Here is a 27,022-nt window from a genome sequence, read left to right as displayed (position 1 = left end):
TTTACTCCTCACAGCAATTGTATTATTTACTACCTCCGTTTTACAGATGAGGAAGTTGAGACAAGTGAAATTTGGCTACTTGCCAAGGTGGCACAGGTATCAGTGGTAGAGGTAGGATTTTGAACAAGGTACTTCTGGCTCTTTTGAAAAACTAGACATACATTTCTTAGTACTTGTCTCTATAAAGGACGATGGGAAGCCAGGGGCATGACACGACATTTGTTTCCCCAAATCAAATGATCCTGGCATCCCTGTGGAGCATGGACTAAATGCAGCTAAGTGTGGAAACAAGTCTGTTGGAATAATATAGCTAACGACAGGGCGGGAGGTGGCGCACAAAAACAAATGGATTTGCGAGCTCTCCCGGAGGCCGGCCAGGGTGCAGGATTAAGGTGCGAAGGAGGACGAGGATACGAAGGCTTCCAGGTGTGTCCTCACGCTGTTTGCGGTGCCTGTAAAGGTAAACCGTCCACCAGGGGCGGAGTCGCCTGTACCCAGACCAGAGAGCCCCACCGCCGGGTCCCCAGGCTGGGCGCGCGCGGCTCCGGAAGCCGCGCGCGCAGGCGCAGTGCGGCGCGGGGCGCCCCCTGGCGGCGGCGCGCAGGGACCGCCCCCAGCCCGGCGCCGCCGCTGCCGCCTCGGCCCAACATGGCGATGCACAACAAGGCAGCGCCACCGCAGATCCCGGACACCCGGCGGGAGCTGGCGGAGCTCGTGAAGCGGAAGCAGGAGCTGGCGGTGAGGGGCTACCACCCGGGGAGCTCGAGTGGGGACCCCGCGCCTGCCCCCGCCTCCAGGCGCCAGCCCCGCCGCGCCAGGCCGTTATTTCGCGGGCGCTGCGCGGCGGTCCGGAGCCGGCGGCCTGAGGCAGGGCTGCGCCTTCGCGGCCCGCCGGCGCCTGGGCTTCCCGGCTGTGAGGGAGCGGGGCCAGAGGCGGGGGCGCGGAGCCGGGGAGGGGCGGGGGCCTGGAGGAAGGATGGCGCGGGGCGCCGGGGGCTGGTGTGTGGGAGCCCGGAGAGGCGGGTGCCCGTGCGCCTTGGCGGGCGGCGAGGGCGGGCGTGCCGGCAGGCTGAGCAGATTGGTCCGGGCTTGCGGGGGGGTTTGGCAGGGTGGGGTAGGAGGCGGCGGTGGTGGTGATCGTGGGGGGGGGGGGGAGGGCGACGCGGTCACCCAGCCTGGCCTTCGGAGGGTGGAGGGACGGGTGTCCTCCTGGGCACCAGCGGACCCACTGAATGGCATTGCTGATGGGCAGGGATGCGGCGGGTGTGGGAACGTCTGGAAGGTGTCGGGCGAGGGGAGCGGACTCCGCCCGGGGACGAGGACTTGTGCGGTGCACCCAGCGTCCCGTGCACCCTGGCGGCTAAGTCCTACCTGTCCCACCCCCGAGTCCTGGCTGGGGCACCTGTGAGGCCGGTCTCACCTGAAGCTATCCTCCCAGGTTTCCATAGCAACTGGCTAGCCAGTGCTGGCGGCCTCTGCGGGGAGGGGAGCGGGTTGCTGGCGCTGGAGGCTGCTCGCCCTCCCCTCCCGCCAGCGGTGCCTTAACGCCGGGAGCGGCGTCTGCACGGGCCGGGCTGCTTCACAGCGGGGTCTCCGCGAACCCTGGGAAGTAGATCCAGAATGTCGCGTGTGTGTACATTTTTCACGGGACAGGCTCTGCTTCCTTCTGTCGCACAGGGATCCAAGAGGACAGTTCTAGGCTGTCTCAGTCCGCCTGCTCCTCCCTGTGCCATCCATCTCTCCACAAGGGTGGGTTAGTGTGTTTGTGCTCGAGTTTAAAAGTCGAATAGCAAGATTCCAGTGTGTCAGACCTAATTTTGCACTTACAAGGCATTATCCATTCCCTTGTTTTTCACCTCGCAGGAAACGCTGGCAAACTTGGAGAGACAGATCTATGCTTTTGAAGGAAGCTACCTAGAAGACACCCAGATGTATGGCAATATCATTCGTGGCTGGGATAGGTATCTGACCAACCAAAAGTGAGTGTCAGAAGCCGGTGGTGTTTGTATGGGGACCTACTAATACTGGCTTTGAAGACTGTGTACATTTTTGGTGGCAGCTTTGTAGGCAGGGGATGTAATACGTGGTAGTGTGGAAAGGGGTTTGGGCTTGAGCTGGGATCCTGGTTCAGCCTCACTGAGTAATCCTAAACAAATCCTACGTCTGTCTGATAGGGGAGCCCTGCCTGTGGCACAGGGTGTGTGAGGCTTAAATGAAACACAGCATGTAATACCTTACACAGCAGCGTTCTGTTAGTGTTCCCTACTTTTTAAAAAAATATATATTTTATTGATTTTTTTTATAGAGAGGAAGGGAGAGGGACAGCAGAGAGTTAGAAACATCGATGGGAGAGAAACATCGATCAGCTGCCTCCTGCACACTCTCCACTGGGGATGTGCCCGCAACCAAGGTACATGCCCTTGACTGGGATCGAACCTGGGACCCCCGAGTCCGCAGGCCGACGCTCTATCCACTGAGCCAAACCGGTCAGGGCGTTTTCTACGTTTTAATCAGTCATGAGTCCCACCCTCTAGACATATGTACCAACTGTACCACGATTTATTTAGTAATAGTATTCTCAAAAACTTTCTAAACTTTGAAATTTTTTAAATATTCAGAAAAATGGAAAGAGCCCTCACTGGCCTATATGGCTTAGTTGATTGGAGCATATCAAAAGGTGCCAGGTTTGAGCCCTGGGTATGAGTCCTGGCCAATGTTGCTCAGTAGTTAGAGGGTCAGCCTGCCCACTGAAGAGTTGAGGGTTCAATTCCTGTTCAAAGGCGCGTACCTGGGTTGCAGGTTCAATCCCCGTCCCAGTCAGGCACATGCGTGAGGCAAACAATCTATGTGTCTCTCTCACATTGATCTCTCCCCCCCCACCCCACCCCCCCCCCCACACTTCTTTTCCCTCCCTTCCTCTGTCTCTAAAAAATCAATGGAAAAAATATCCTTGAGTGAGGGATTAACAACAACAAGGTACTCAGTTGATTCCTGATCAGGGCATGTATCTCGGTTTCAGGTTCGATCCCTGGTTGGAGCTTGCAGGAGACAGCCAATCAATGATTCTTTCTCATCATTGATGTTTCTATCTATCTCTCCCTCTCCCTTCCTTTCTGAAATCAATAGAAATAGGTTTAAAAAAAAATAAAAAAAATTTTTAAAAAAGTTAGAAGCAGATATCATGACACATTATCCCTAAATATGTCAGCAATCTCCTAAAAATAAGAACCTTTTTTTACCTCGCCACAATTATGCCGAGAAAATTAGCACTACATTGATAGTATCATCTAATATGTGGTTTTTATTCAAATTTCCCTAATTGTCCTCAACATGTTTTGCTACCTTATTTGATCCATTGAGTTTTCCATTGCGTTTGGCTATGATGTCTCTTTAGTCTCATAATTTAGGAGAGCTTCCCACCCTTTTTGGTGGTGAAGTTGTGTATGACATTGTTTTGTAGAATGTCCCAATTCCAGATTTTTCTTTTGCCACCTCATGAGAGATCCATTACACATTTTTTGCAGAAATGTTGCATGAGTGATTTGTGTACCTCTTGTTGTTTACCTCTATTTCATCAGGAGGCACATAATGTCAGATTGTCCCATTATTGGTACTGATAAGTTTGACCATGTGATTTCTCCATTGTAAAGTTTTTCTTCTCTTTGTAATTAACCATGTAAATTTGGAGTTCATGCTTTTAGATAGTAGTAATATACTGCACTCCCTCATTTAAAAAAAAATTTTTTTTTTTTATTAGTTAAGGTATTACAAATGTGTCCTCATCCCCCCCATTAACCCCCAACCTCCCCCCCCCCCCCCCCCCCCCACACACACACTCATGCTCCCATCCCCCTGTTGTCCATGTCCATTGGTTTGGCTTATATACATGTATACAAGACCTTTGGTTGATCTCTTCCCCTTACCCCCGCCCTCCCCTACTTTCCCTCTGGGGAGTGATAGTCTGATCGCTGTTTCTCTGTCTTTGGATCTGTCCCTTTTCATCAGTCTATGTTGTTCTCTATAATCCACAAATGAGTGAGATCATGTGCTATTTATCTTTCTCTGACTGGCTTATTTCACTTAGCATAATGCTCTCCAGTTCCATCCATGCTGTTGCAAAAGGCAAGAGTTCCTTTTTTTTTTTTTACCGCAGCATAGTATTCCATTGTGTAGATGTACCACAGTTTTCTAATCCATTCATCTACTGATGGGCACTTAGGCTGTTTCCAAATCTTAGCTATGGTGAATTGTGCTGCTATGAATATAAGGTGCACCCCCTCATTTTTATTAGGTTGTTTTAGTCTACATTATTGATTCCTGTCTGAACCAGTTATTATATGGAGGTTGCAAAATGGTGATTCTACTATTGCTTTTACATTTATTACTGGTATTCTGAAAGAAGAACCTTCCCTTTTTATCTTCATTCCCTTTTTTAAAAATATGTTTTTATTGATTTCAGAGAGGAAGGGAGGAGAGAGAGATAGAAGCATCAATGGTGAGAGAGAATCATTGATTGGTTGCCTCATGCACACCCCACACTGGGAATTGAGCCCACAACCTAGGCATGTTCCCTGACCAGGAATCGAACTGTGACCTCCTGGTTCATAGGTCAATGCTTAACCACTGAGTAACACCAGTCAGGCTATCTTCATTCCCTTTCATCCTTTTTATCTCTGTCTCTCTTGTATCACTATAGACTTATGGATTTTTTAAAAAATTACTGTTGGTCCCGACTGGTGTGGGTCATTGGTTGAGTGTTGACCTATGGACCAGGAGGTCAAAGTTTGATACCTGGTCAGGGCACATATTCTGGTTGCTGGCTAGATCCCCAGTGGGGGGGTGTGCAGGGGGCAGCCTATCAATGATTCTCTTTCATCATTGATGTTTCTATCTCTCCCTTCTTCTCTGAAATCAATAAAAACATATTTTTTTAAAAGATAACAAATATTTATTTAAAAAATTAATGTTGGGATCTAGCCCTGTCACTTTTTTATTACAGAGGTTTATTTTTTAGTATAAATTAATTTATTGAAATATATACAGAGAAATGCACAAATCATAAATATATAGCTCAGTGATTTTTCACAAAGCCAACACATCCGTCATTTTTTTTTTTAATCCTCAGCTGAGGTTATATTTATTGATTTTAGAGAGAGGAAGGGAGAGAGAGAGAGAGAGAAACATTGATGCGAAAGAGAAACATCAATCATTTGCCTCCTGTATGCACCCAAACTGGAGATCAAATTTGCAATGTAAGTGTGTGTTCTGACCAGAAATCGAACCACATCCTGTTGGTGTATGAGATGATGCTTCAAACCAACTGAGCCACCGGCCGGGGCCAGGGCTCCCGTCATTCTTTTTGATGCTTGGTTTATCCCAAACATGGCCAGAAGGAGCCTCCTTAAGCTGGTTTCCTTTGTCCTTTCGACGTGATCCTGTTAGTTTGAGTACCTTGTTTCTGTCTGTCACCTTTTCCTTTTCTTGTCCTAGACCAGTGATGGCGAACCTTTTGAGCTCGGCATGTCAGCATTTTGAAAAACCCTAACTTAACTCTGGTGCCGTGTCACATATAGAAATTTTTTGATATTTGCAACCATAGTAAAACAAAGACTCATATTTTTGATATTTATTTTATATATTTAAATGCCATTTAACAAAGAAAAATCAACCAAAAAAATGAGTTCACGTGTCAACTCTGACACTCGTGTCATCGGTTCGCCATCACTGTCCTAGACCAGTGGTTCTCAACCTTCCTAATGTCGCGACCCTTTAATACAGTTCCTCATGTTGTGGTGACCCCCAATTTCATTTACAAATTGAACATAATTAAAGCATAGTGATTAATCACAAAAACAATATGTAATTATATATGTGTTTTCTGATGGTCTTGGGCAACCCCTGTGAAAGAGTCGTTTGACTCCCAAAGGGATCATGACCCACAGGTTGAGAACCGCTGTCCTAGATCATTTTTCTAAGGGATCCTGTTTTTTTTCTTTAAAATTTTAAGATTTAAGTTTATTTAACAGACACTTCATATCACTAGTCTATTCTAGTTGTTTTTAAAATCATTAAAATATATACAGATTAAAATGAAAATGATTATAAACCAACTAACAGTGTCATGTACCACTGTGGAACACATTCCATACATTGGAAAACATTGTTGTCTATCTACATAGGCATTCGGCATAAAGGTTGTTTTGGTCAATCCAAGTGGGGTGGAAGTAATAAAAACAAAAGATCCCTGGCCAGTTTGGCTCAGTGGATAGTGACCTGTGGACTGGAGGGTCCTGGGTTCAATTCTGGTCAAGGGCACGTGCCTCAGGCGAGTGTGGGAGGCAACCAATTGGTGTGTCTCTCTCATATCGATGTTTCTCTCTCTTTGTCTCTCTCCCTCCCTTCCACTCTCTAAAAAGAAAAACAAATCAATGGAAAAATATCCTCGGGTGACGATTAACAAAAATAAAAAATAAAATAAACATAAAAACAAAGAAGTTCATTATATTTTCCCTGGGACATCCTCAGCTTGAGCCATAGACAAAGCTTGGTGCTCATAATGAATCCTTGTGTGTGTTTTAGAAACTCCAATAGCAAAAATGATCGAAGGAACCGGAAGTTTAAGGAAGCTGAGCGGCTCTTCAGTAAATCTTCAGTTACTTCAGCAGCTGTAAGTGAGGTGGGGGGATCTTTATGTGGCCCATTATTTAGGAAAACCTCAGTTGCATTTTTGTGAGTTTTCTTTTTCCCTTCTGTCTGTGAGTGCTCTTCTGAAGTCTGTGATAATTTTTCTTGTAACTAGTATTTTTTTCTTTTAGGCAGTAAGTGCATTGGCAGGAGTTCAGGACCAGCTCATTGAAAAGAGTAAGTTTATTTTTCTACTTTTTTTATTAGTTTATTTTAAAGCTACTATAGTTCCTGTCTTTAACACCTACCCAACGGTGTATCTGAAGATTGCATCTCTTACACTCTTGTGTCTTCTTTCTAGAAGTTAATAACCTCTTGTGTATCTTTAATTTTGTCTTTCTTATGAGAAAGAAATGACCATGTCCTTCCTTCCTGCCTCTTGTATCACAGGAAGGTTGATGTTAGCTGCTCAAAGACAGAAAGGTATGTCTTCACTCCTGATAAGTCTTAGGAAATTTTTTATAAGTTTAAAAAACTCTTATCATGGAAAATTTCAGACATATCTAATAAATCCTCATGTACCCAAATTAATAATTTTTAAGAAATTTGATCTTTCAAACAGAATGTACCTTTGTGTTCTTAAATATAAAATGGAGCCCGAGTTGGTTTTGTTCAGTGGATAGAGCATTGGCCCGCGGACCGAAGGGTCCCGGGTTTGATTTTGGTCAATGGCACATACTGGTTGCAGGCTCGATCCCTGGCCCTGGTTGGGGCACATGTGGGAGGCAACCAATCAGTGTGATATTGATGTTTCTCTCTCTCTCCCCCTCCCTTCCACTCTCTTTAAAAATCAATGAAAGAAAAATCCTGGAGTGAGGGTTAACAAAAATAAATAAATAAATAAATAAATAAAATAAAATGGAGAATAGAGCAATTGTGGCATTCTCTGTAATGAGCCATATAGTGCAATTCTTTTCTAATTTCTAGTGATGGCATATATACCTGTACATTTATCTTTCTGAGTCACACTCTATGTAGCTGTATTGAATGTTCTCCCTGTGCACTGGCTCACTTTGAAATACAGCCTGCTTTTTGTATCGTGGCTGTGGCATATCTTGTGGGATCCAGTTCTTTTGTTTGCATTGGGGCAGTGGTTTGAGGAGAAGAGATTTTGGTGGCTTGGGAATTAGAACTACTCAGCGACTTCAATTTTATCTCTGTGTACAGATTTCTAAATTTTTTAAGAAATATATATTTTATTGATTTTTTACAGAGAGGAAGGGAGAGGGATAGAGAGTTAGAAACATCAATGAGAGAGAAGCATCAATCAGCTGCCTCCTGCACACTTCCTACTGGGGATGTGCCTGCAACCAAGGTACATGCCCTTGACCGGAATCGAACCCGGGACTCTTCAGTCCCCAGGTCGACGCTCTATCCAGTGAGCCAAACTGGCTAGGGCAGATTTCTAAATTTTTAACTCTATCCTTAACCCCTTTAGTGATACATTTCTAGAAACTTCTAGAAAATGTCTTCTGTACATTTCCATTCAGATATTCAAGCCCAAAGATTTTGTCTAAAACTGAGCCATTCTATTTCCTTCAAAATGTGTCTGCCCAATTTTTGTTATAGTATTTCTGTTCTTCATCATTCAGAACTTTGTAGGCATCTTTACTGATTTTTGCCAACCTAATCAATTGTGCCAATTTTTTTTTCTTTTGCTATGACTGTCAGATAAATCTTGTTTCCTTTTTTAAAAAAACATTTTTGTTACTTTCAGAGGGGAAGAGAGAGGGAGAGAGAGATAGAAACATCCGTGATGAGAGAATCATTGATCGGCTTCCTCCTGCACTGCCCCCACTGGGGATTCGGCCTACAACCCTGGCATATGCCCTGACCAAGAATCGAACCGCCATCTCCTGGTTCATAAGTCATGGTTCAGTTCCCCGTCAGGGCATATGCCAGTGAGCCACGAAGGCCCGGTAAATCTTGTTTCTTTTCAATTAATGCCACTTGGAGAATGTAGAGCCATTTCACCTGCTTTGTAGAGTAATGAGGCTGGTTAAGGCACTTTGTGGATCTCACTCTTACAAGTCCAGATGGAATGATGTCTGTCTCCTCAGTTTTCATAAGAGCCTTTTACCCTGCCCCTTGCTTAGTGGGTAGTTTAGTATATGCTCTGCACCTAATTACTCATACAGAGCACCTACACCTCAGTACTAGTCAGGAAAAGACTCTTAAAGCCACTCCTTTCAGAAGCTTACCTGAGAACGTGCTTATGTATGAAAGCTTTTCTGAAGCATATGCAGACCATCCATTCCCCTAAGATCTTCCTCCTAGATTGAGCCTCCATATTGGTATTCCTTGGTTTTCCCTATGAAGTTGCATTTGGTCTTGTAAAATGTGTCTCTCTTTATTGTAAGAGGATGTGGCAAATGCTGTTAATCATCATTCTAATTATCCTTCTTTTAGAAATAGTTGTTTTCCCTGAGGGCCTTGTTGTTTTTTACTGAAAATCCTGTAATTGACTGTTTCCCTCTTTGTATGGGTGCTAAAACGCTTAAAACCAAATTTGTGGTGTCCCTCTAGAAAGCAGATAGGAATTTATAGCATGCATTTGGGGATTGAATCAGTACTGCATCCAGCTTACTTTCCTCTTCTATTCTTCTTTGCTTATCTCATTTTAAATTTATTTTATTGGATTACATTATATGAATCTTGGCAAGCTGCCTGGGATTTTTTTTTTTTAATAAAGCAGAGAATTACACAAATACTGGAGTTCATCAGTTTAAATGGTAAGAGCCCTTTTAAAGTAATTCCTTTGCATTTTATCTCACCACCTCCACCATTACCACTTCCCACTGCTATTTGTAAGATTTTATTTTTGTCTTGATTTTCTATAGTTAACTGCAAGGTGTCTAAGTATGAATTTTTTTCTATTTATCTGGCTTGGGTTTCACTGGACTTGCTGAAACTGTGTTTGGTATTTTTATCAGTCCTGGAACATTCCCAGCTGTTATCTTTTCAGATATTCTATTTGTTTCATGCTTTCTCTCTTCTCCTTCTGGTACTGTGGTTAAATTATGTTAATCCTTGTCATTTTAACCTTTATGTCTTTTATTATCTCTTCTGTACCTTATATCTTTTTGTCTCTGTGCTGCATTATGATAATTTTTTTCTGACCTACCCATTTCCAATTCTCTTTTCAATTAAATCTGATTTGCTGTTCCCTTGATTTTAAATCTTAATACAATTTTATTTCCATAAATTCTACTTAATTATTTCAAAAATCTGGTATGTAATTTTCCAATAGCTTTCTTTGCATTTATTTTCAAATGTGTGTTTTATGCTAAAGTATAGTACGTGTAGTTATTCTGCAGTCTGTATTTAACTTCAGTTTCTGAAATCCTTAATGACCTATTTCTGTTTATTTCTACTAGTCATTACCCATGAAACCTAATTTCTCTGTGTGCTTGGTTATCTTTGTGTACTCATTATTATTAAAAGTATTCATCGCTCTAGCCAGTTTGGCTCAGTGGATAGAGCATTGGCCTACAGACCTAAGGGTGCCTGTTTCGATTCCGGTCAAGGGCATGTACCTTGGTTGCAGGCTTCTCCCCAGTCCGGGCACTGGTTGTGGCATGTGCAGGAGGCAACCAATGTGCTTCTCTCACATCAATATTTCTTTCTGTCTTTTCCTCTCTCTTCCACTCTCTATAAAAATCAATGGAAAAATATCCTCGGGTGAGGATTAAAAAGAAAAAAAGTTCTTATAGACCCTGGTCAGTGTTGCTTAGTTCGTTGGGCATCATCCCATGTACCAAAGGTCTCAGGTTCAATTTCTGGTCGGGGCATAGCCCAGGTTTCAAGCTCGATCCCCAGTGGGGGGCATGAAGGAGGCAGTCCATCAATGTTTCTCATCAATGTTTCTGTCTCTCTCCCTCTCCCTCTCCCTTCTTCTCTCTCTAAAATCAATAAAAACATATTTTAAAAGAAAGTATTCATAGAATAGTTTGAGGGCAAGGATAAAGATGCTGTCTTCCAGAGAAGACTGAATGTTTGCTTCTGTTAGGTGCTCAGACCTCTTTAGACCAAGTTCAAGGCTTGAGTGTGCCTAAGTGACCCAAGTGATTCAAACTAAGCTTTAATTCCACGAGAGGAAGGAATGGTCTATGTTGCCTCTATATATTTTCCTTTGTAGAAAATCTCTCCACTATCTCAAAATTTCTATATAACATACCTTGTGGAATGATGTCTCTGTTTTTGATCTTTAGTGGCAGTGAAATGAACATTCTTTTAGAATTCTAACTTGCATATATCCTTAGATCTCAAGGATTTTAGAGTTTTACACTTTTTATTTTTTTTTATTTTTTTATTTTTTATTTTTTTAAAATATATTTTATTGATTTTTTACAGAGAGGAAGGGAGAGAGATAGAGAGTTAGAAACATCGATGAGAGAGAAACATCGATCAGCTGCCTCCTGCACATCTCCCACTGGGGATGTGCCCACAACCCAGGTACATGCCCTTGACCGGAATCGAACCTGGGACCTTTCAGTCTGCAGGCCGACGCTCTATCCACTGAGCCAAACCGGTTTCGGCAGTTTTACACTTTTTAAAATATATATATATATATTTATTGATTTCAGAGAGGAAAGGAGAGAGAGAGAGAAACACCAATGATGAGAGATAATAATTTATCGGCTCCCTCCTGCACACCCCACACTGGGGATCGAACCGGCAACCTGGGAATGTGCCCAGACTGGGAATTGAACCGTGACCTCCTGGTTCATAGGTCGACGCTCAACCACTGAGCTATGCTGGCCGGGCGACTTTTACACTTTTGGTATTTTATTTTCAAACTGTTTTGGAAAATTTCCTCAGAAATGTATTGCTTTCTGCTTCCTTTGGCTTCAGATGTGCTCAAACTAGAATAATACAGTGGGTTAGCATCGTATTCCCTAAAGGGGAATTTTATGCAGATTAGTGAATCATTGTATATATATTTTTGAAAGAATAAGAGAAAAACAAAACAGGTAGGTTTTATCCAGTTTCCTTTAAAGGGTCTGCACAGCCCTGGCCTGTTTGGCTTGGTGGCTAGAGCATCAGCCTGGGGACTGAAGGGTCTTGGATTCGGTTTCGATCAAGAGCATGTACCTCAGTTGCAGGCTAGACCCCCAGCCCTGATCAGGGCGTGTGTGTGTGTGTGTGTGAACCAATCGATGTACCTCTCTCACATTGATGTTTCTCTCGGTCTCGCCCCCTCCATTCCATTCTTTCTAAAAATCAGTGCAAAAATATCCTCAGGTGAGGATTAACAAAAATAAAAGTAATTAAAATAAAATACTTAATAAAAAAGTAAAAATAAAGGATCAGCACAGTCTCTACTATTTTTTTATTTGACTCCTCTGGAGCTTTCATTAAGCCAGATCTCTCCTCAGCATTGATTTTGCCCTGTGGGTAAGTATACGCCTGCAGGAAGCTTTGTTCCTGGTCCCTTCCTTCCTCCTTTAGCTGTTTGTGCTGCTCAGAAGTTATTGCCTTGACACTATTTAATAGCTGTTCCTTTCTTTTATTTATTTATTTATTATTATTATTATTTGCAGTGCTTAGCTTTTTATTTTTATTTATTTATTTTTAAATTAAATCTTTATTGTTCAGTTTATTACAGTCGTTCCTCTTTTTTCCCCCCATAGCTCAGCTCCACCCAGTTCCCACCCCACCCTCTGCCCTTAACCCCCACCCTCCCACTGTCCTCATCCATAGGTGTACACTTTTTGTCCAGTCTCTTCCTGCACCCCCTGTACCCCTTTCCCCCTGAGAATAGTCAGTCCACTCCCTTTCTATGCCCCTGATTCTATTATATTCACCAGTTTATTCTGTTCATCAGATTATTTATTCACTTGATTTTTAGATTCACTTGTTGATAGATGTGTATTTGTTGTTCATAATTTGTATCTTTACCTTTTTCTTCTTTTTCCTCTTCTTAAAGGATACCTTTCAGCATTTCATATAATACTAGTTTGGTGGGGATGAACTCCTTTAGCTTTTTCTTATCTGTGAAGCTCTTTATCTGACCTTCAATTCTGAATGATAGCTTTGCTGGGTAAAGTAATCTTGGTTGTAGGTTCTTGGTATTCATCACTTTGAATATTTCCTGCCACTCCCTTCTGGCCTGCATAGTTTCTATTGAGAAATCAGCTGACAGTCTTATGGGTACTCCCTTATAGGTAACTAACTGTTTTTCTCTTGCTGCTTTTAAGATTCTCTCTTTGTCTTTTGCTCTTGGCATTTTAATTATGATGTGTCTTGGTGTGGTCTTCTTTGGATTCCTCTTGTTTGGGGTTCTCTGTACTTTCTGGACTTGTAAGTCTATTTCTTTCACCAGGTAGGGGAAGGTTTCCGTCATTATTTCTTCAAATAGGTTTTCAAAATCTTGCTCTCTCTCTTCTTCTGGCACCCCCATAATTCGGATGTTGGTACGCTTGAAGTTGTTCCAGAGGCTCCTTACATTATCTTCATATTTTTGGATTCTTTTTTCTTTTTGTTTTTCCGGTTGGGGGATTTTTGCTTCTTTGTATTTCAAATCTTCGACTTGATTCTTGTGCTCCTCTAGTCTGCTGTTGGAACTCTGTATGATATTCTTTATTTCAGTCACTGTATGCTTAATTTCTAGTTGGTCCTTTTTCATAACCTCGAGGGTCTCACTAGATTTCTTGAGGGTCTCACTAAATTTATCGGCGGTTTCTAGAAAATTTTTGAAAAACCTTATAAGTTTGGTTTTGAACTCTATATCCAGTAGTTTGCTTTCCTCCATTTCTGTCATTTGTGACCTGTTTCTTTGTCTCCGCATTTTTTATGCTTCCCTGTGTTTATAGAGTGGCTTTCTGTGCTAGGTGTCCTATAGGGCCCAGTGGCTCAGCCTCCCAATTACCTGAGGTGGACACTCTTGGTGCACCCCTTTGTGGGCTTTGTGCACAGTCTTGTTGTAGTTAAGCCTTGATTGTTGTAGGTATCACTGGGAGGAATTGACCTCCAGGCCAATTGGCTGTGAGACTCAGCTGTGTCTACAGTGGGAGAACTTCTGTGCTGGAGACACCCTTCTGGGGCAAGACTTGCTTCAGTGGGGCTTTGGTGCTCACTGAGTCTGCCCCCTGAGTGTGTCCCCTATGGATCTGAGGAGTTGTAATCTGGATGGTCCCATGCTGACCACTGGGTATACTGGCTCTTGGATCTCTAAGGAGGTGCTAATGTAGCCTCTGCCTGAGGCTACCCAGCAGGAGCTATGGAGAGATCTGCAGATTCCTCTTCTTTGGGATTTGGAGGTGCCCAGATGAGGCCCAGCTGTGAAGCAATGCAAGCTGCTGTGGGGCCTTGGGCCTTCTTTTGGAAGTTCTGGGTCTCTCTGCCCCAGCTGCAGTTTTTTAGGTAATTTTCAGATTGCAAAGGGCCAGGCCTTTAATATGCAAAAGCCTCTGTGCACAGCTTGGGTGGGGCGGGGTCTCAGGGAATCAACAGGGCGGAGCAACCAGCTATGGCTGATCCTCAGTCCTACCCTAAGAGGCCCTGGGTCTTAGTGTCCAGCGGTAATCGCTGCAAGCACCTCTGAGAGAAAGCAGCCCTCGAGTTCTGCCCGATGCCAGACAATTCAGTTTCTTCCCTTATGAGTCTGGGTCCCCAGAGACTCGCCCGGAACTGGAGTTCAGAGCAGTCGGGAGCTTGTGTCTCCCTCCCAATTGAAAAAGACAACCGTGTCCTCAGTTGCCAGCCCCTTTCCACGTGCGCCTCCGTACCTCTGCACTTTACTTCCACACCTCCTCTGAGTCTCAGTGTGCTTTTCTCTTTCCTTCTAGTTGTAGAATTTCCACTCCGCCAGCCTTCCTGTGGTTCTGGATGATGTCCGTTTTGTCTTTTAGTTGTATTTTTGAAGTGGTTGTGTGAGGCAGCAATTTCCGGTGTTTACCTATGCCGCCATCTTGGTTTCCTTCTGTTCCTTTCTTTAATAAGTAGAGTGTCTCATTTGTAGATTTATTAAACTTAATCAGAATCTGATGTTCTGTGCTCTAAAAATGAGTTGCTCACTTTTATGTGAGAAACAAACTGAGCGTGTGTGTCTGTGGTGGCAGCAGCATGTATTTGACTGACTCACTGCTGCACTTGGAGATGTTGTCGCTCAGCCCTTTTGTCGTCATTCCTCTTCGGCTTCCCTGTGCCAGCGAAGAAAATTATTCTTACTTTGTGTTCTATTTTTTTTATTAATTTATTTATTTATTTATTTATTTTTTTAAAAATATATTTTATTGATTTTTTACAGAGAGGAAGGGAGAGGGATAGAGAGTTAGAAACATCGATGAGAGAGAAACATCGATCAGCTGCCTCCTGCACACCTCCCACTGGGGATGTGCCCGCAACCCAGGTACATGCCCTTGACCGGAATCGAACCTGGGACCTCTCAGTCCGCAGGCCGACGCTCTATCCACTGAGCCAAACCGGTTTTGGCTTATTTATTTATTTATTTATTTATTTTTTAAATATATTTTATTGATTTTTTACAGAGAGGAAGGGAGAGAGATAGAGAGCTAGAAACATCGATGAGAGAGAAACATCGATCAGCTGCCTCCTGCACACCTCCCACTGGGGATGTGCCCGCAACCCAGGCACATGCCCTTGACTGGAATCGAACCCGGGACCCCCCAGTCCGCAGGCCGACGCTCTATCCACTGAGCCAAACCGGTTCCGGCGCTTATTTATTTTTAAAAAAATATTTTTATTGATTTCAGAGAGGAAGAGAGAGGGATAGAGAGATAGAAACATCAATGATGAGAGAGAATCATTGATCAGCTGCCTCCTGCATGCCCCCTACTGGGATCAAGCCTGCAACCCAGGCATGTGCCCTTGGCCAGAATTGAACCTGGGACCCTTCAGTCTGCAGGCCGATGCTCTATCCACTGAGCCAAACCGGCTAGGGCTGTGTTCTATTTATTTATTTTTATCCTCACTGAGGAGTGAGGATATTTTTTCCATTGATATTTAGAGAGAGTGGAATGGAGGGGGAGTGGAGGGAGGTAAGGAAGGAAAAAGAGAGAGAAACATCAATATGAGAGAGACACATCGATTGGTTGCCTCCTGCACCCACTCTGACTCGGGGTGGGGGGTCGAACCTGCTACCCAGATATGGGCCTTTGATCAGATCAGGGTCGGGAATTGAACCCGAGATCTTTGGTGGGCAGGCCGGTGCTCTAACCACTGAACATGCTGTTCAGAGCTCACTTTAATGGTGTTTAGTTCCCTGGTTCCAGTTCCTCTTATAAACTACTTCTAGCCTAATAACTCTAAAACACGGATTTAGACAGAACTTCATAAATATTCATTGTTGGATGTCACTTCTCTGTTCGGAGTTTCTTTTTTTAAAAAAAAAATTTTTATTGTTGATAGTATTACAGGTATCTTCCATTTTCCTCCCTTTATCTCTTCCCCCCAGCCCCTCCCCTCTCCCCAGGTCTTCACCACCCTATTGCATGCTTGTAGATCTCACAGATACTGAGATTGAACACTTACTGTGTTCTAGACACCAAGTAAACACTGTACTTGCATTATCTCATTTAGTCTTTAAAACTACTCCTTGAAAATAGGGAACGTTGTGGTAGCTCAGGGTCTAGCCCAATGCCTTGTCCATAGGAGATACTGAACACATGAAAGAAAGAATTCTTACTTTACAAATGGGGAAACAGGCTTAGAAAGGTTAAACTGCAAGTCAGTTCTCTTAACCAGCACCTCCCCAAAAGGAAATCCTTTACTTAGTCTGACATATGAGTCCTCTTAACCTGCCACTCCATGTCACCTCTCATTTCTCAAGCTCTCTGTTAAAATGACGTTGTTTGATTCATTTGTCCCAAATATACCTTCTGTTTTCTCATCTCTACACTTTTGTTTGTGCTATTTTTTTTTTTAACTTATTTTGGCTTCTCGTTTTTCAAGGTCCAGTTAAAGTCTATCCCTTCAATGAAGCTTTTCCTGAGGAATTCACTCTTTCTTCTCTGACTGATGATACTTAATATCCATATCAGGACTTTGGAGCATGGGTTACTGCCTGGCATGTTACCTTCTTTGTTCATAGGGCCTTGATTTACACTGTTTTGTATGCACTTGCGTGCTTACCTTATAGAATATGACCAACTCATCCATTTACTCAGTACTCCCAGAGCATCTGGCCCACAATGAATAAATGTTCGTTTTGCTCATCAGTGTCTTTTAATTGAATTGCTTGTCAAATTTAGAAGGGCCAGGTTGGTCAATATACCCTTGTTGAAAATCAGTTGGTCATAAATGTTAAGGGTTTGTATCTGGCCTCTGAATTCTCTTCCCTGGTTTCTGTATGTCTGTTCTTATGCCAGTACCACATACTTTTGGTTGGGTAAGTTTTGGCGTTCTTTTGCTAAGTTTTCTATGACATCTGTTTTTCTGATCTGTGGAAGGGCCAGATTGATCAATATACTTTTTCTAGCTTTATAGTTCTAGGGCTCCCTCTTCTGGTTGCTTTCATGAAGTGATCAAAAAATAGTATTTCATGATCTCTGAGACCTGGTTCTGTTTCTCTTTTGTCTTTTGGGAATCATCTCTTTTACTTCTTGTGTCCATGTGCTACTCAATGTAAAATCTCTTCCCAGCAGTTTGTAATACAAAGACATCAAAAGTGAGCAAAGTGAAAACCTTCGCCCATCCTTTTCTATTAAGAGTTTTAAGAAATTCCTTTTAGAAAAAAGTATACATTTACCAAAATATATGTAACATTTTATATAAATTATTATTTATCTTGCATAATATATTCAAGGGATGTAAAATTGAGAATGTGTCAGCTGAAGAGTATTATCGCTATTTTAAAAAATAATACTCAAGGTTTCTCAGAGTAATTTAGGTAGTGGGACTCTTCTCATGGGCCTCTTTTCTTGACAAAAAGACAGGATTTCTGGATGGTTTAGGGAAGGAATCAGGGCTGGCTATAGGAAGTTTTTCCAAGGTCATTCGTCACCTTCTTGCATAATTCTTAATCCCATTAATATATTCTATGTTTACAGAACCTTTGTGCAGTGAGGCTATCCTGCCTGTGTCCACATCTCCCAGCTGTCCTTAGATCTGCCTCTGGTTGCACAGTTTCTGATTACATGTCAGGAACGCTGGTAACTTTGAAGCTTTGATTGTATATATCTTCTTGTTAGACGGTATGATCAATGAGTATAGGAATGTAGTCTTTTTTATATATTAGTGCTCAAAAAAATCTTTCCTGACTGACAGACAGATTGCCCGAGTACTGATGGTGCTTCTGGGGATTTGTGTTTCTTCCCTCAAGGGGAACCAGGAAGTGGGACGGAAAGCGATACTTCTCCAGACTTCCACAATCAGGAAAATGAGCCCACCCAGGAGGACCCTGAGGATCTGGACGGATCTGTGCAGGGAGTGAAACCCCAGAAGGCTGCTTCCACTTCCTCAGGGAGCCATCACAGCAGCCATAAAAAACGAAAGAATAAAAACCGACACAGGTCAGTGGTAGGGACCACCTCCCACCTCCCACCCTCATATGTCCCCACTCCCCACCAACCCCCTCTTGCCCCCAGCTTCCATGACCATTGCTATGAAGGGATTTTACTAGAATGAAAAGTCTTCAGGATTGGTTTAGTTCTTCTGTGCTGTTGGGAAGAAGTTCCGTTGGTACAAATGAAACAGAATAATTTTTCTCTGTCTAGGGGAGGAATTAGTGGGCTTCAGCATAACCATGTAGGAGGACAGCATTCTCACATTTCTAATGTAGAATAATTTTGTTCCATAAAATATTTGTTTAATATAACAAATTTGGAATCCTTTTAGAAGTGGAAAAAGGGATATAGAAACAGAGTCTGTGTAATAGTATTTGAAAAATACCGCTAGTCCATGTTGAGAAGCTGCAACGTGGGATAAAGTCCTTTGTTCTTAATCCCAATCCCTGCCTACTCTTGTTTCCTGGTGAATGGAGGGAACCAATCTGATGTGTCTTTTTTCTTTTTAAATATGAGGTTTTTTTATTGCATGTGATTCTCTGTTTTTATGTACCTCTGCAATATGCTGATTCCAGATATCAGAGGAAGAGTATAAAGTCTGTAAGATATGAGAGTGCCTCCCAGGTAACGTTTGTCCACTGTGTTTTTTTGCAGTGCGTAATGAGATAGGAATGGCATCAGTGGACAGAGAGGTCAGATATCACCAGAGAGGATTTAGTGTTCACTCTGTGTGGGGTTTGTATGATAATACGGGCCTGTTAACTCAGGTAATTGGAAATTATACAGCTGCATTCAGAGAGGTTACAGTTTCTAGAATGAGGAATCTTGCCCTAGCCTCAAGACCTTCTCTGGGAGGCATGGAAACCAGTTCTTTACGGGCTGGCTTTTGTCCTGCTTCTCTTGGGAGCCTGCTTGCTGAGGAGATGAAAGGAGGCATGCAAGGAATGGATGGGGTTCCCTGTCCCCCAGTTTGCTTCTGGGTTGGGTTGTTTTACAAACCTGTAGGATTTTCCTTCATGCACCCAGGCATTACATTGTTAGCTCTGTGGATGCGGCACGCAGGGATAATATAAAATTAACTCTAACTGGTTTAAGCCTCCTTGGAATCTTCATTCTTTTTAAGAGTTTTTGTTGTCGATGGTGGTGGTGGTTTTGAGACTGCAGAAAAAGTATTTCCTCCAAATACAGACTAAGGACTGCTAGCTTAGCATTTTTCTGCAAACCACAGATCACCATGCCAATCTCATAAGTGCAGTAAGAAATAGCAAAATTTACATATCTTTTCATTTTTGTAAGGTTACGTGTTTGATCACTGTGATAGGACTCATCCTAGCTTATCACAAATAGTAGCAGAGAACCATACTCTTAAAAATATTTTTTAAAATTGTCAAGAAAAATTAGCCCTGACCGGTTTGGCTCAGTGGATAGAGCGTCGGCCTGCGAACTGAAGGGTCCCAGGTTCGATTCCAGTCAAGGGCATGTACCTTGGTTGCGGGCACATCCCCAGTAGGGGGTGTGCAGGAGGCAGCTAATCGATGTTTCTCTCTCATAGATGTTTCTAACTCTCTATCCCTCTCCCTCCCTCTCTGTAAAAAATCAATAAAATATATTAAAAAAAAAAAAAAGAAAAAGAAAAATTAAATGTTATACTCTCTGTTGCTTTTACTAAAATTTACTCCAGTGTCATTTTAAAGAAATGATGCTTTTCCAATTTCAGTGTCTGCAGTGGGGGGGAAATTCCATGAAGGTTTGTTACTGATACCAATAGACACTCTCTAGACAGCTATGGTTTATTTCAGGTAATACTTCATTTCCCTCAGTGACATGATCAGCTGGTGATAAAATGGAATTAGAACTTGAATCTGATTTTCTTCTTGCAGGTTTGTAGTAGATTTCCATAGGAACTATACTTCTTTCTACTCTTTTCTCCTGGCCCTAGAAGCTAACTCCTTCCAGAAAAATAACTAGGATTTATAAAGATCTTTGATGTTAGTTATTGTTCACAAATAGTGCTTTCTGTTTGGAAAGCAGGATCCTTTGACCATTTCCCTGGTTTAATCTGGCTGGGCTTCTCCATTGGACTTAGATACTCGCCTGCCCCAAGGGAGCAGAGTGGAGCTACTTACCTTCCTTCTTGGGAAAACAGATTGACTGTGCCTGACTGGCTCAGTGGCCAGTGAAGGTTCTCAGATTCCTGCCGTCTTTAGTCAGGAAATGTGTGGCCCAAACCCCTCACCTCTGACCGAGGTCTTTCTTAGTGGGTCTGACAGAGTGGGATGGCGGGATGGAGCACTTAGTACATATTTGTAAGTTTGCACCCAGTGTAGTACTTGTTTCTTCTCCAACCTGCCACACACCGCATGTATTCAGATAAAGTCAATAGTAAATTATTTCAGCAGATGTCTGAGTACCTACTATGTGCTAGGCACTGTTTAGTGGTGAGTGAAGCAAAGTGGAAATAAATAAATTACTTTAGCAAAAAGGAATAACTTTTGAATTTGTCCTCCAGGAATATGAAAATTTATCAAATAATATTTAATATTCATAAATTATCTGAATGATGTTTCAGTATATTTAAAGAAAACAGTTGGAATAATAACTTACAGCTGCTCTTTTAGGTTTTTATTACTATACTAAACTCGAGAATTCCTCTAGATTTGTGAAGTTTTCATTAAGGAGGTACATCTATTTTGTGAATAAAAGTAAATGAGGCTGGAAGGAAAATTTTTAATAGTTCCTGGTTTGTACACTTATTGTATACTCCTTCCCAAATGTCTTGAGTGAAACTGTTGCATAAGGGGTATTGACATTAAGCGTTCTTCCAGCTTCACTCTTGCAAACATTGGTTAGGAGGAAAAGATAGCCATTTTGCATATTGTTTTGCCACCTATCTATAGTCTGAACGGTTGGAGCCAGCAGGGCTGGTGTCATACTCTGGATTTTGTTTGCTTTGGAGGCCTGCCCACACCATGGTTATCAGTGATGGCCCCGGATTACTTTCTCTTCATGCTACTCCCATCCGGATCCCTGAGGCTTGGGTGCTTGTGGGTGTCAACTTTTCTTTGTTTTCATAGGGGTGCTGCAGACTTTGGTGTCCCATAACTGTAGCCCTGACATAAACAGTAACTGCCATCACCAATGCAGGCTCTGCAGTTTCTGGAACAAGACTCACCTATCACTGAAGTTCCTTCATTCGACCCCTGGCTTCCAAAATGAATGCTGTAGAAAAGGAGTACCATGTACCCTGGACATGCTTAGAACATATAACTTGTTTAGAACATATAACTTGAGTTAAAAGTTGCAGAATGTTTTCTTTTAAAAAAATGTATGATGTTTTTATCTTTTGTTTTACTGCAAGTGTATTTTGCTGAGTTGTTAGTATTGTCCTCAAAGCACTTTTCATTATATGACTAATCCCTTCTTTTTCTATTTCTTCTAATGTCCTAATTATGCTTGTCATTACAATTAAATATTTTCCAAGTTCTAACTCTGAATCTGGCAGCTAATAGAAGGCCTGCAGGTATCTATCTAGTTTTCTAATGAAATAACTTTTTCTTTCATAGTCTGTTCTCCCGATATGAAAACCATTGAGTGGAGGGAATCTCCAACCACAAAATCTTTGGTGCTTTCATGTTTGAAACTTTATGGCTTAAGATTCTTAAAGCTGATTTTGTTTCTATAAATCTTGCTAGGGTGGCTAATCAACTAATTTATTCAATTAGTATATTAATTTCTATTGCTTTCTTCCTTTCAAATGCTGCCCCTCAGCCCGTCTGGCATGTTTGATTATGACTTTGAGTAAGTTTGATTTGAATTAGTATTTGTGCTGTGTTGTTTAGTGTGTAGAGACCAATATGCCTTTTTGAGACCTTTCTAACCCATAGTTTATCTGTTTAATTGTAGGTATGTATATTAGGTTAGGCTGGGAAGTTTTTTTTAAAAACAGAAAAACGTGATGGAGGTAACATTTTATTTAATAACTTCAGCAAAATTAAGTAAACTTCACTTTTATGCATTTTAATTGCTTTTAAAATAGATAACTTTCACTTTAATTCATATTTAAATTGATTTTCTGGCTTTGCTTCATAAGGAGATTAATAGTTTAAGATCTTGATATTTTGCTTTGGAAAGATTTAAAAATTGAAATTTGTTCAATTTCTTTTGTGTTTCATGTCTGGAAATACAAACTCCTAGTCTCTTTCCTATTCTTAATCACATGTGTCTCAGTGATTATCAGTGATATAGTTACAAAGCTAACACAGTAACATAGAGCATGCCCTCTTAATTCAGTCTCTTTAATGTGTAATTTTGGAATAACTTAAAAATTATATGGCTTTCATAACTGCTATATATTTCTTTTTGAGTCATCTAAGTTTGCCTTGTGGCAGGAGTATCTGCTCATGTTTTAAATACTTACTTAATAATATCTGGATAAACAACTAAATATGACATAGTCTAATGAAGAATGTGGATTTTACTTAACCAAATAGTCTTTGTTATAGCTTGTGCCCTATGCAGTAGCTGAATCTTGGACTCTTTTTCTGTAAATTGAAATGCAAATATCTTTATCTTTCTTATACAGGATTGATCTGAAGTTAAACAAAAAACCACGAGCTGTAAGTATCAGTCAGACCATATCCAAGAGGCTGGCAGTGTTGTTGATTATTAGGAAAATGATTAGAAAAATGTCCTCAGAGCTTGAGTGTCCCCAATCTGGGGTCACAACTGTAATTTAAAAATCTGGGGTGTCTATATATATATATATATATGTATATATATATATATGCTCTTCAACTTTTAGGTGTTACTTACTTTTTTTTATATTGGAGAGAGAGGAGTCGCACATTTTTACTGATTGATTAAATAATGAATTGTTAATATTAGCTTTTTTTTTTTCTGACTGGTGAGCTCAGGATGTGTAATAATTAGGACAGAATTGGTTTTTCAGCCCCTTTGTGGATTCAGAAGACACGTCATTTTCAGGGGTGAAATATTATTGTCCATTACATATGAAATAGAATTTTGGCTGCCTCTGAACGATAGCCTAGCCGAGTTGGAGATTTTTTTTTCTTTTAGGTTCAAACCAATGCTCTGCTGAGAATGAATTGGGCCTTTGTTTTTCCTCTTTAGGACTATTAGAAGACGCATTAGTGCAGCAGCTTCCAGGCTGTAGAGCCCTGCTTCCCTCCTCCGGCCTCACAAAGATAAACATCCCTTGCCTGAGTGCGTGGCCATCCACCTCTGCTTTCCCAGACCTGGTGCCTGTGACTCTGAGTCGCTTGCTCTGAAATGTGGTGACAAGTCATTTCTGTAAGACCACGTCGGATCATTTACTTTGTGTCATTCTTAGTAACAGAACTGCAGGAAGACCAAGACCTGGTTGTAATCCCAGCAAGTTGCTAACTGAATCTCTCCCTTCTTGGAACGAATATCTCCCCCTAACCTGGTCGGCACCAGCTTCATCTGTGAGCCACAGAGAAATGGCCTCTGCTTTTATTTTACGCTGAAAGTAGAGCACTGATCACATTTCATGGGAGGCTGTAAATACCTGTCATTTTCTTATTTTGTTTGTGTTTCATTATTTTTCTATTGTTTTTACCATCTTATTTCCTTTGGGGCTTTTTGTAATGACTTTGTACAGCTCATACCTTCCGGCTGACATATCTAATAATCTGTTTCACGGAGTTGCCAATGTTCTTAAACTGAAAGTGACCTGGTTTACCATAAACAAAATGGGGAACTTGGCTCTTTGGTTTTTCACAGGGGAAAGTTAAAGAGTGTTTATTTAATGATTACTTATCTTAACTCTTTCTGAGTTGGGAGTAGTTTCATGTTCAAGGAATAGGAAAAGCTGAAAAACGTAAGTTTAAATCAGTCCTTTTAAAAATATTTTTATTCTTTTTGTATAAATAAAAATCCATAGGATTTGACTTCTCATGCTTTACTTTTAAACTTGAGATTTTTTTCACTTATTTATTCATATCATGCCTTATGGAAATTTCTTTTTCCACCTTTTCTCTCTTTGCTGGTATTTGCCTGATTAAATAGTACTTGGAAAATCACTAAGGCATATGGAAAGGCTCAAAATTGTACTCAAAGCTGATACCACACAGAGTTCTTGAGCAGAGTGAGAGATAGGATCAACAAGAGCCAGTATCGCCCAACAGATCCCCCTTCTCAGGGTGGTGATGAGCCCAGGAACTTGCTGATCATCGTTACTGGTCGTTGTTGCCCGTGGAGCAGTTGTGATCTACCTTGGCTGCACATTGGAATCACCTGGGAAGCTTAAAAAATACTCATGCCTGGGTCCCACCCCAGAGATTCTGGGCCAGGGTACAGTCTGGAATGGGGATCTCTCTTCCGAGAGTCCCTGGGTTCTGATAGGAAGCCAAGTAAAGAACCACTGTGTTAGAAGACGGGATGATGCGACTTAAATCCTGTGTTGTGAATCAGTCTAAGCAGGGATGAGACTTGGGGGCCTCCCCCTCCCTTGGACTGTATTTAGTCATAGTCCTTTACTTATGCCTATATCTTTGTTAGAAAAAATATGTTCCATTTGTGATCATATTGGTAGAGCTGAATGTGGGTGATGTCGATTATCAGAACAATTCTACTTTGTCGGATGTACAAAAGCTTTCACTCTTGTTCTCAATAAATCTTTCTTTCCCCCCCTTTTTTTTTTTTGACCCTGTGGCTATTTAGATGTCTTTGGCTATGTCTTTGGTAGCAGAACTCTAATGTCAGGGTATTTAAGGAAATAGTTTCTTATATGTAGATTGTTCCTTTAAAAAAAAAAAGAAAAACTAAAAACAGTGGAAACCAGTATCCTTTGTCAGTTTGTCTCCTTTCCGGGAGGGAGGGGAAGGGTACCTACAGTTTCCTTAACTCTGAGGAAAGCACCTGGCAAACCTGCAAACATTTCTCAGTTTGACATTTGCTGGAGGTGTGCTAGGACTGCTCTTTGAAAGGCATATGATTTCAAAGCATAGCTATGTACACATGATCACCTGTGTGCATACATGATCGTAGGATCAGGATGCCTTCTCTGTGAGGTATAATCATTGATTTGGGGAACCTCCCAGTTCTGTAAGTTGGCCAGGCATACTGGAGCTTTTCAAGTCCTGAAAGATTGGTCCCCTACAGTGGGGTGGTTTAGAAAAAGGCACCAAAGGATACTGTCTGCCATGCTTATGATACTTGTAACCTGGATTATGAACAGTTTGCTTGACTTTAAAAGAAGATAAGGCGCCCTAACCAGTTTGGCTCAGTGGATAGAGCGTCGGCCTGCGGACTGAAGGGTCCCAGGTTCGATTCCGGTCAAGGGCATGTACGTTGGTTGCGGGCATATCCCCAGTAGGAGGTGTGCAGGAGGCAGCTAATCGATGTTTCTCTCTCATCGATGTTTCTAACTCTCCCTCTCCCTTCCTCTCTGTAAAATATTTAAAAAAAAAGAAGAAGATAAGGTAATGACTGATAAGTCTTGCTCAAAAGTGCTAACACGGAGGGATGCATTTACTTAGGTGGCAGATGCCTTCCTAGCGCCTGTTACAGCTGAATAGAGGTAGTCTACCGGGTGGCCTACCCTTTCCCCTCTCGGCAGCCCCCTGAACAGGGACTGCCAGGACCACCAGGAAGGGGCTTCCTTCTGGGCCTGCCTTCCGGTTAGTTGGGTTTGGAATAGGACTTTGCTTCAGGTTTTGGGGACAGAGAATGAATTGGTTTAAAGCACTAGAGCCAAATCCCAAGATGATTCCCAGGATATGTCTGTCCTCCCCTCTTCCTCTCCTGCACTTCAAAGGAACAAGAAGGGAACTGGAGGGCTGAGGGCAGTTGTGCTGGCGGATTCCTGCCGTCTGGGTAAACTTGGTTTTCTGTTCGTTAGCCTTCTCATCTCTAAGATGGGAATAGGCTGTCCTTTGCTTTTTTGGGTAGTTAGACATTTTAAAGTCCAGGCGCGTTGTAGTTACACTTTACGTCTTATCCTGTGAGGTGGCATCTGTACAAAGCTTCCTGGGGAGTCTCAAGGGCCCTCTTCCAGGGGCTGAGGAAGTCTATTCAAACTCAAAACCAAACGCCCTTCCCCTACAAGTTGTCCACAGCAACTCTGTAGGGACAACCCACAAAGTAAAAGATGAGAAGCTGTGTGGGGCCAGGGGAGAGGCTGACGGGAAGCATGAATCTGGACAGGGCCAGTGCGGGTTCAGAGAGCATGGGCTTTCAAAGCTGTCCACATAGCTCAGGGGTCTTCAGAGTGCTTTAAGAACTTACCAAAAGGAGGTTAAATGTTCTCCCCACAACTGAGTTCATACTGGTTGCTTAGGAAAATAATCCCTTGCTTTGAGAGAGAAGGAAGCAGGCATAGGAATTAGCTCCAACTCCAAGTTGGGGCCTTTGGGTGCTGGGGGATGTAAATATTCTATAAAGACTATTCTTGACTTCTTGACTCCTGCAATGAATAAGGGCACCAAGCAAATGTGAAATGGCCTGAGCTTGAAAGCAGTGAGTAGGCTGTTTTAAAATATTCTGCGACTTAGTTTTTGCTTTTATTCTGATTTTTCTGCCCCTCATCTTTAACTCCAAATGACAGGCTTTGCTACACTAAAAATTCACACCTGGAGCCCCACTCCAGACAGTGCCCTGGTGTGAGTGCAGTGTGGAGAGAGCGGACTGCGTGGCTTCGTACACCTTTGCTCCTCCCAGGCTTGTGTTGTATTCGGTGCCCGGGAAGGTGATGTGCACGGACGATGCAAAGATAATGATCTAAATTAATGCTGTCATGTCTGAATTTTAAACAAGTGCTAAGCGTCATGGTTTCAAACAGTGTTCACTTTGAAAAACTGCTCCTGTAGAGTAAAAGTTCTCACCGCTGA

At 42.1% G+C, this 27,022-nt stretch overlaps 1 protein-coding gene across 8 annotated transcripts; it reads left to right on the top strand.

Moving 5' to 3' along the window:
* The first annotated feature begins 621 nt into the window (after positions 1-621).
* MEAF6 (MYST/Esa1 associated factor 6) lies at positions 622-27,022 on the top strand. 8 transcript variants are annotated; one of them, XM_070404742.1, is made up of 9 exons: positions 622-738; positions 1,864-1,979; positions 6,580-6,667; positions 6,816-6,861; positions 7,075-7,107; positions 17,969-18,158; positions 21,921-21,950; positions 22,735-22,768; positions 23,283-27,022. In XM_070404742.1, the coding sequence occupies exons 1-9, from the start codon at positions 649-651 to the stop codon at positions 23,289-23,291; spliced, it is 636 nt and encodes a 211-aa protein (XP_070260843.1). In that variant the 5' UTR covers positions 622-648; the 3' UTR covers positions 23,292-27,022. The 8 variants fall into 8 exon arrangements, 7 of the variants coding, with proteins under 7 accessions (XP_070260843.1, XP_070260845.1, XP_070260846.1 ...); XM_070404744.1 differs by lacking the exon at positions 23,283-27,022 and adding an exon at positions 22,056-22,113 and having other exon boundaries at positions 22,735-22,769; XR_011470221.1 differs by lacking the exons at positions 21,921-21,950; positions 22,735-22,768; positions 23,283-27,022 and adding exons at positions 21,227-21,477; positions 22,056-22,107.

This window comes from Myotis yumanensis, unplaced genomic scaffold (genome assembly GCF_028538775.1).
Source record: "Myotis yumanensis isolate MYYU_CA2020_CCGP unplaced genomic scaffold, mMyoYum1.0.hap1 SCAF_2, whole genome shotgun sequence".
Lineage (NCBI taxonomy): Eukaryota > Metazoa > Chordata > Mammalia > Chiroptera > Vespertilionidae > Myotis > Myotis yumanensis.
Note: the sequence above shows the minus strand (reverse complement) of the source record. Positions and strands in the feature narration are given on the sequence as shown.

Coding starts and splice junctions, on each gene's coding strand:
- MEAF6 (XM_070404742.1), top strand. CDS start 649: ATGGCGATGCACAACAAGGCAGCGCCACCGCAGATCCCGGACACCCGG. Junction 1,980..6,579: donor AGGTATCTGACCAACCAAAA/GTGAGTGTCAGA, acceptor TGTGTGTTTTAG/AAACTCCAATAGCAAAAATG. Junction 18,159..21,920: donor AAGAATAAAAACCGACACAG/GTCAGTGGTAGG, acceptor GCTGCCCCTCAG/CCCGTCTGGCATGTTTGATT.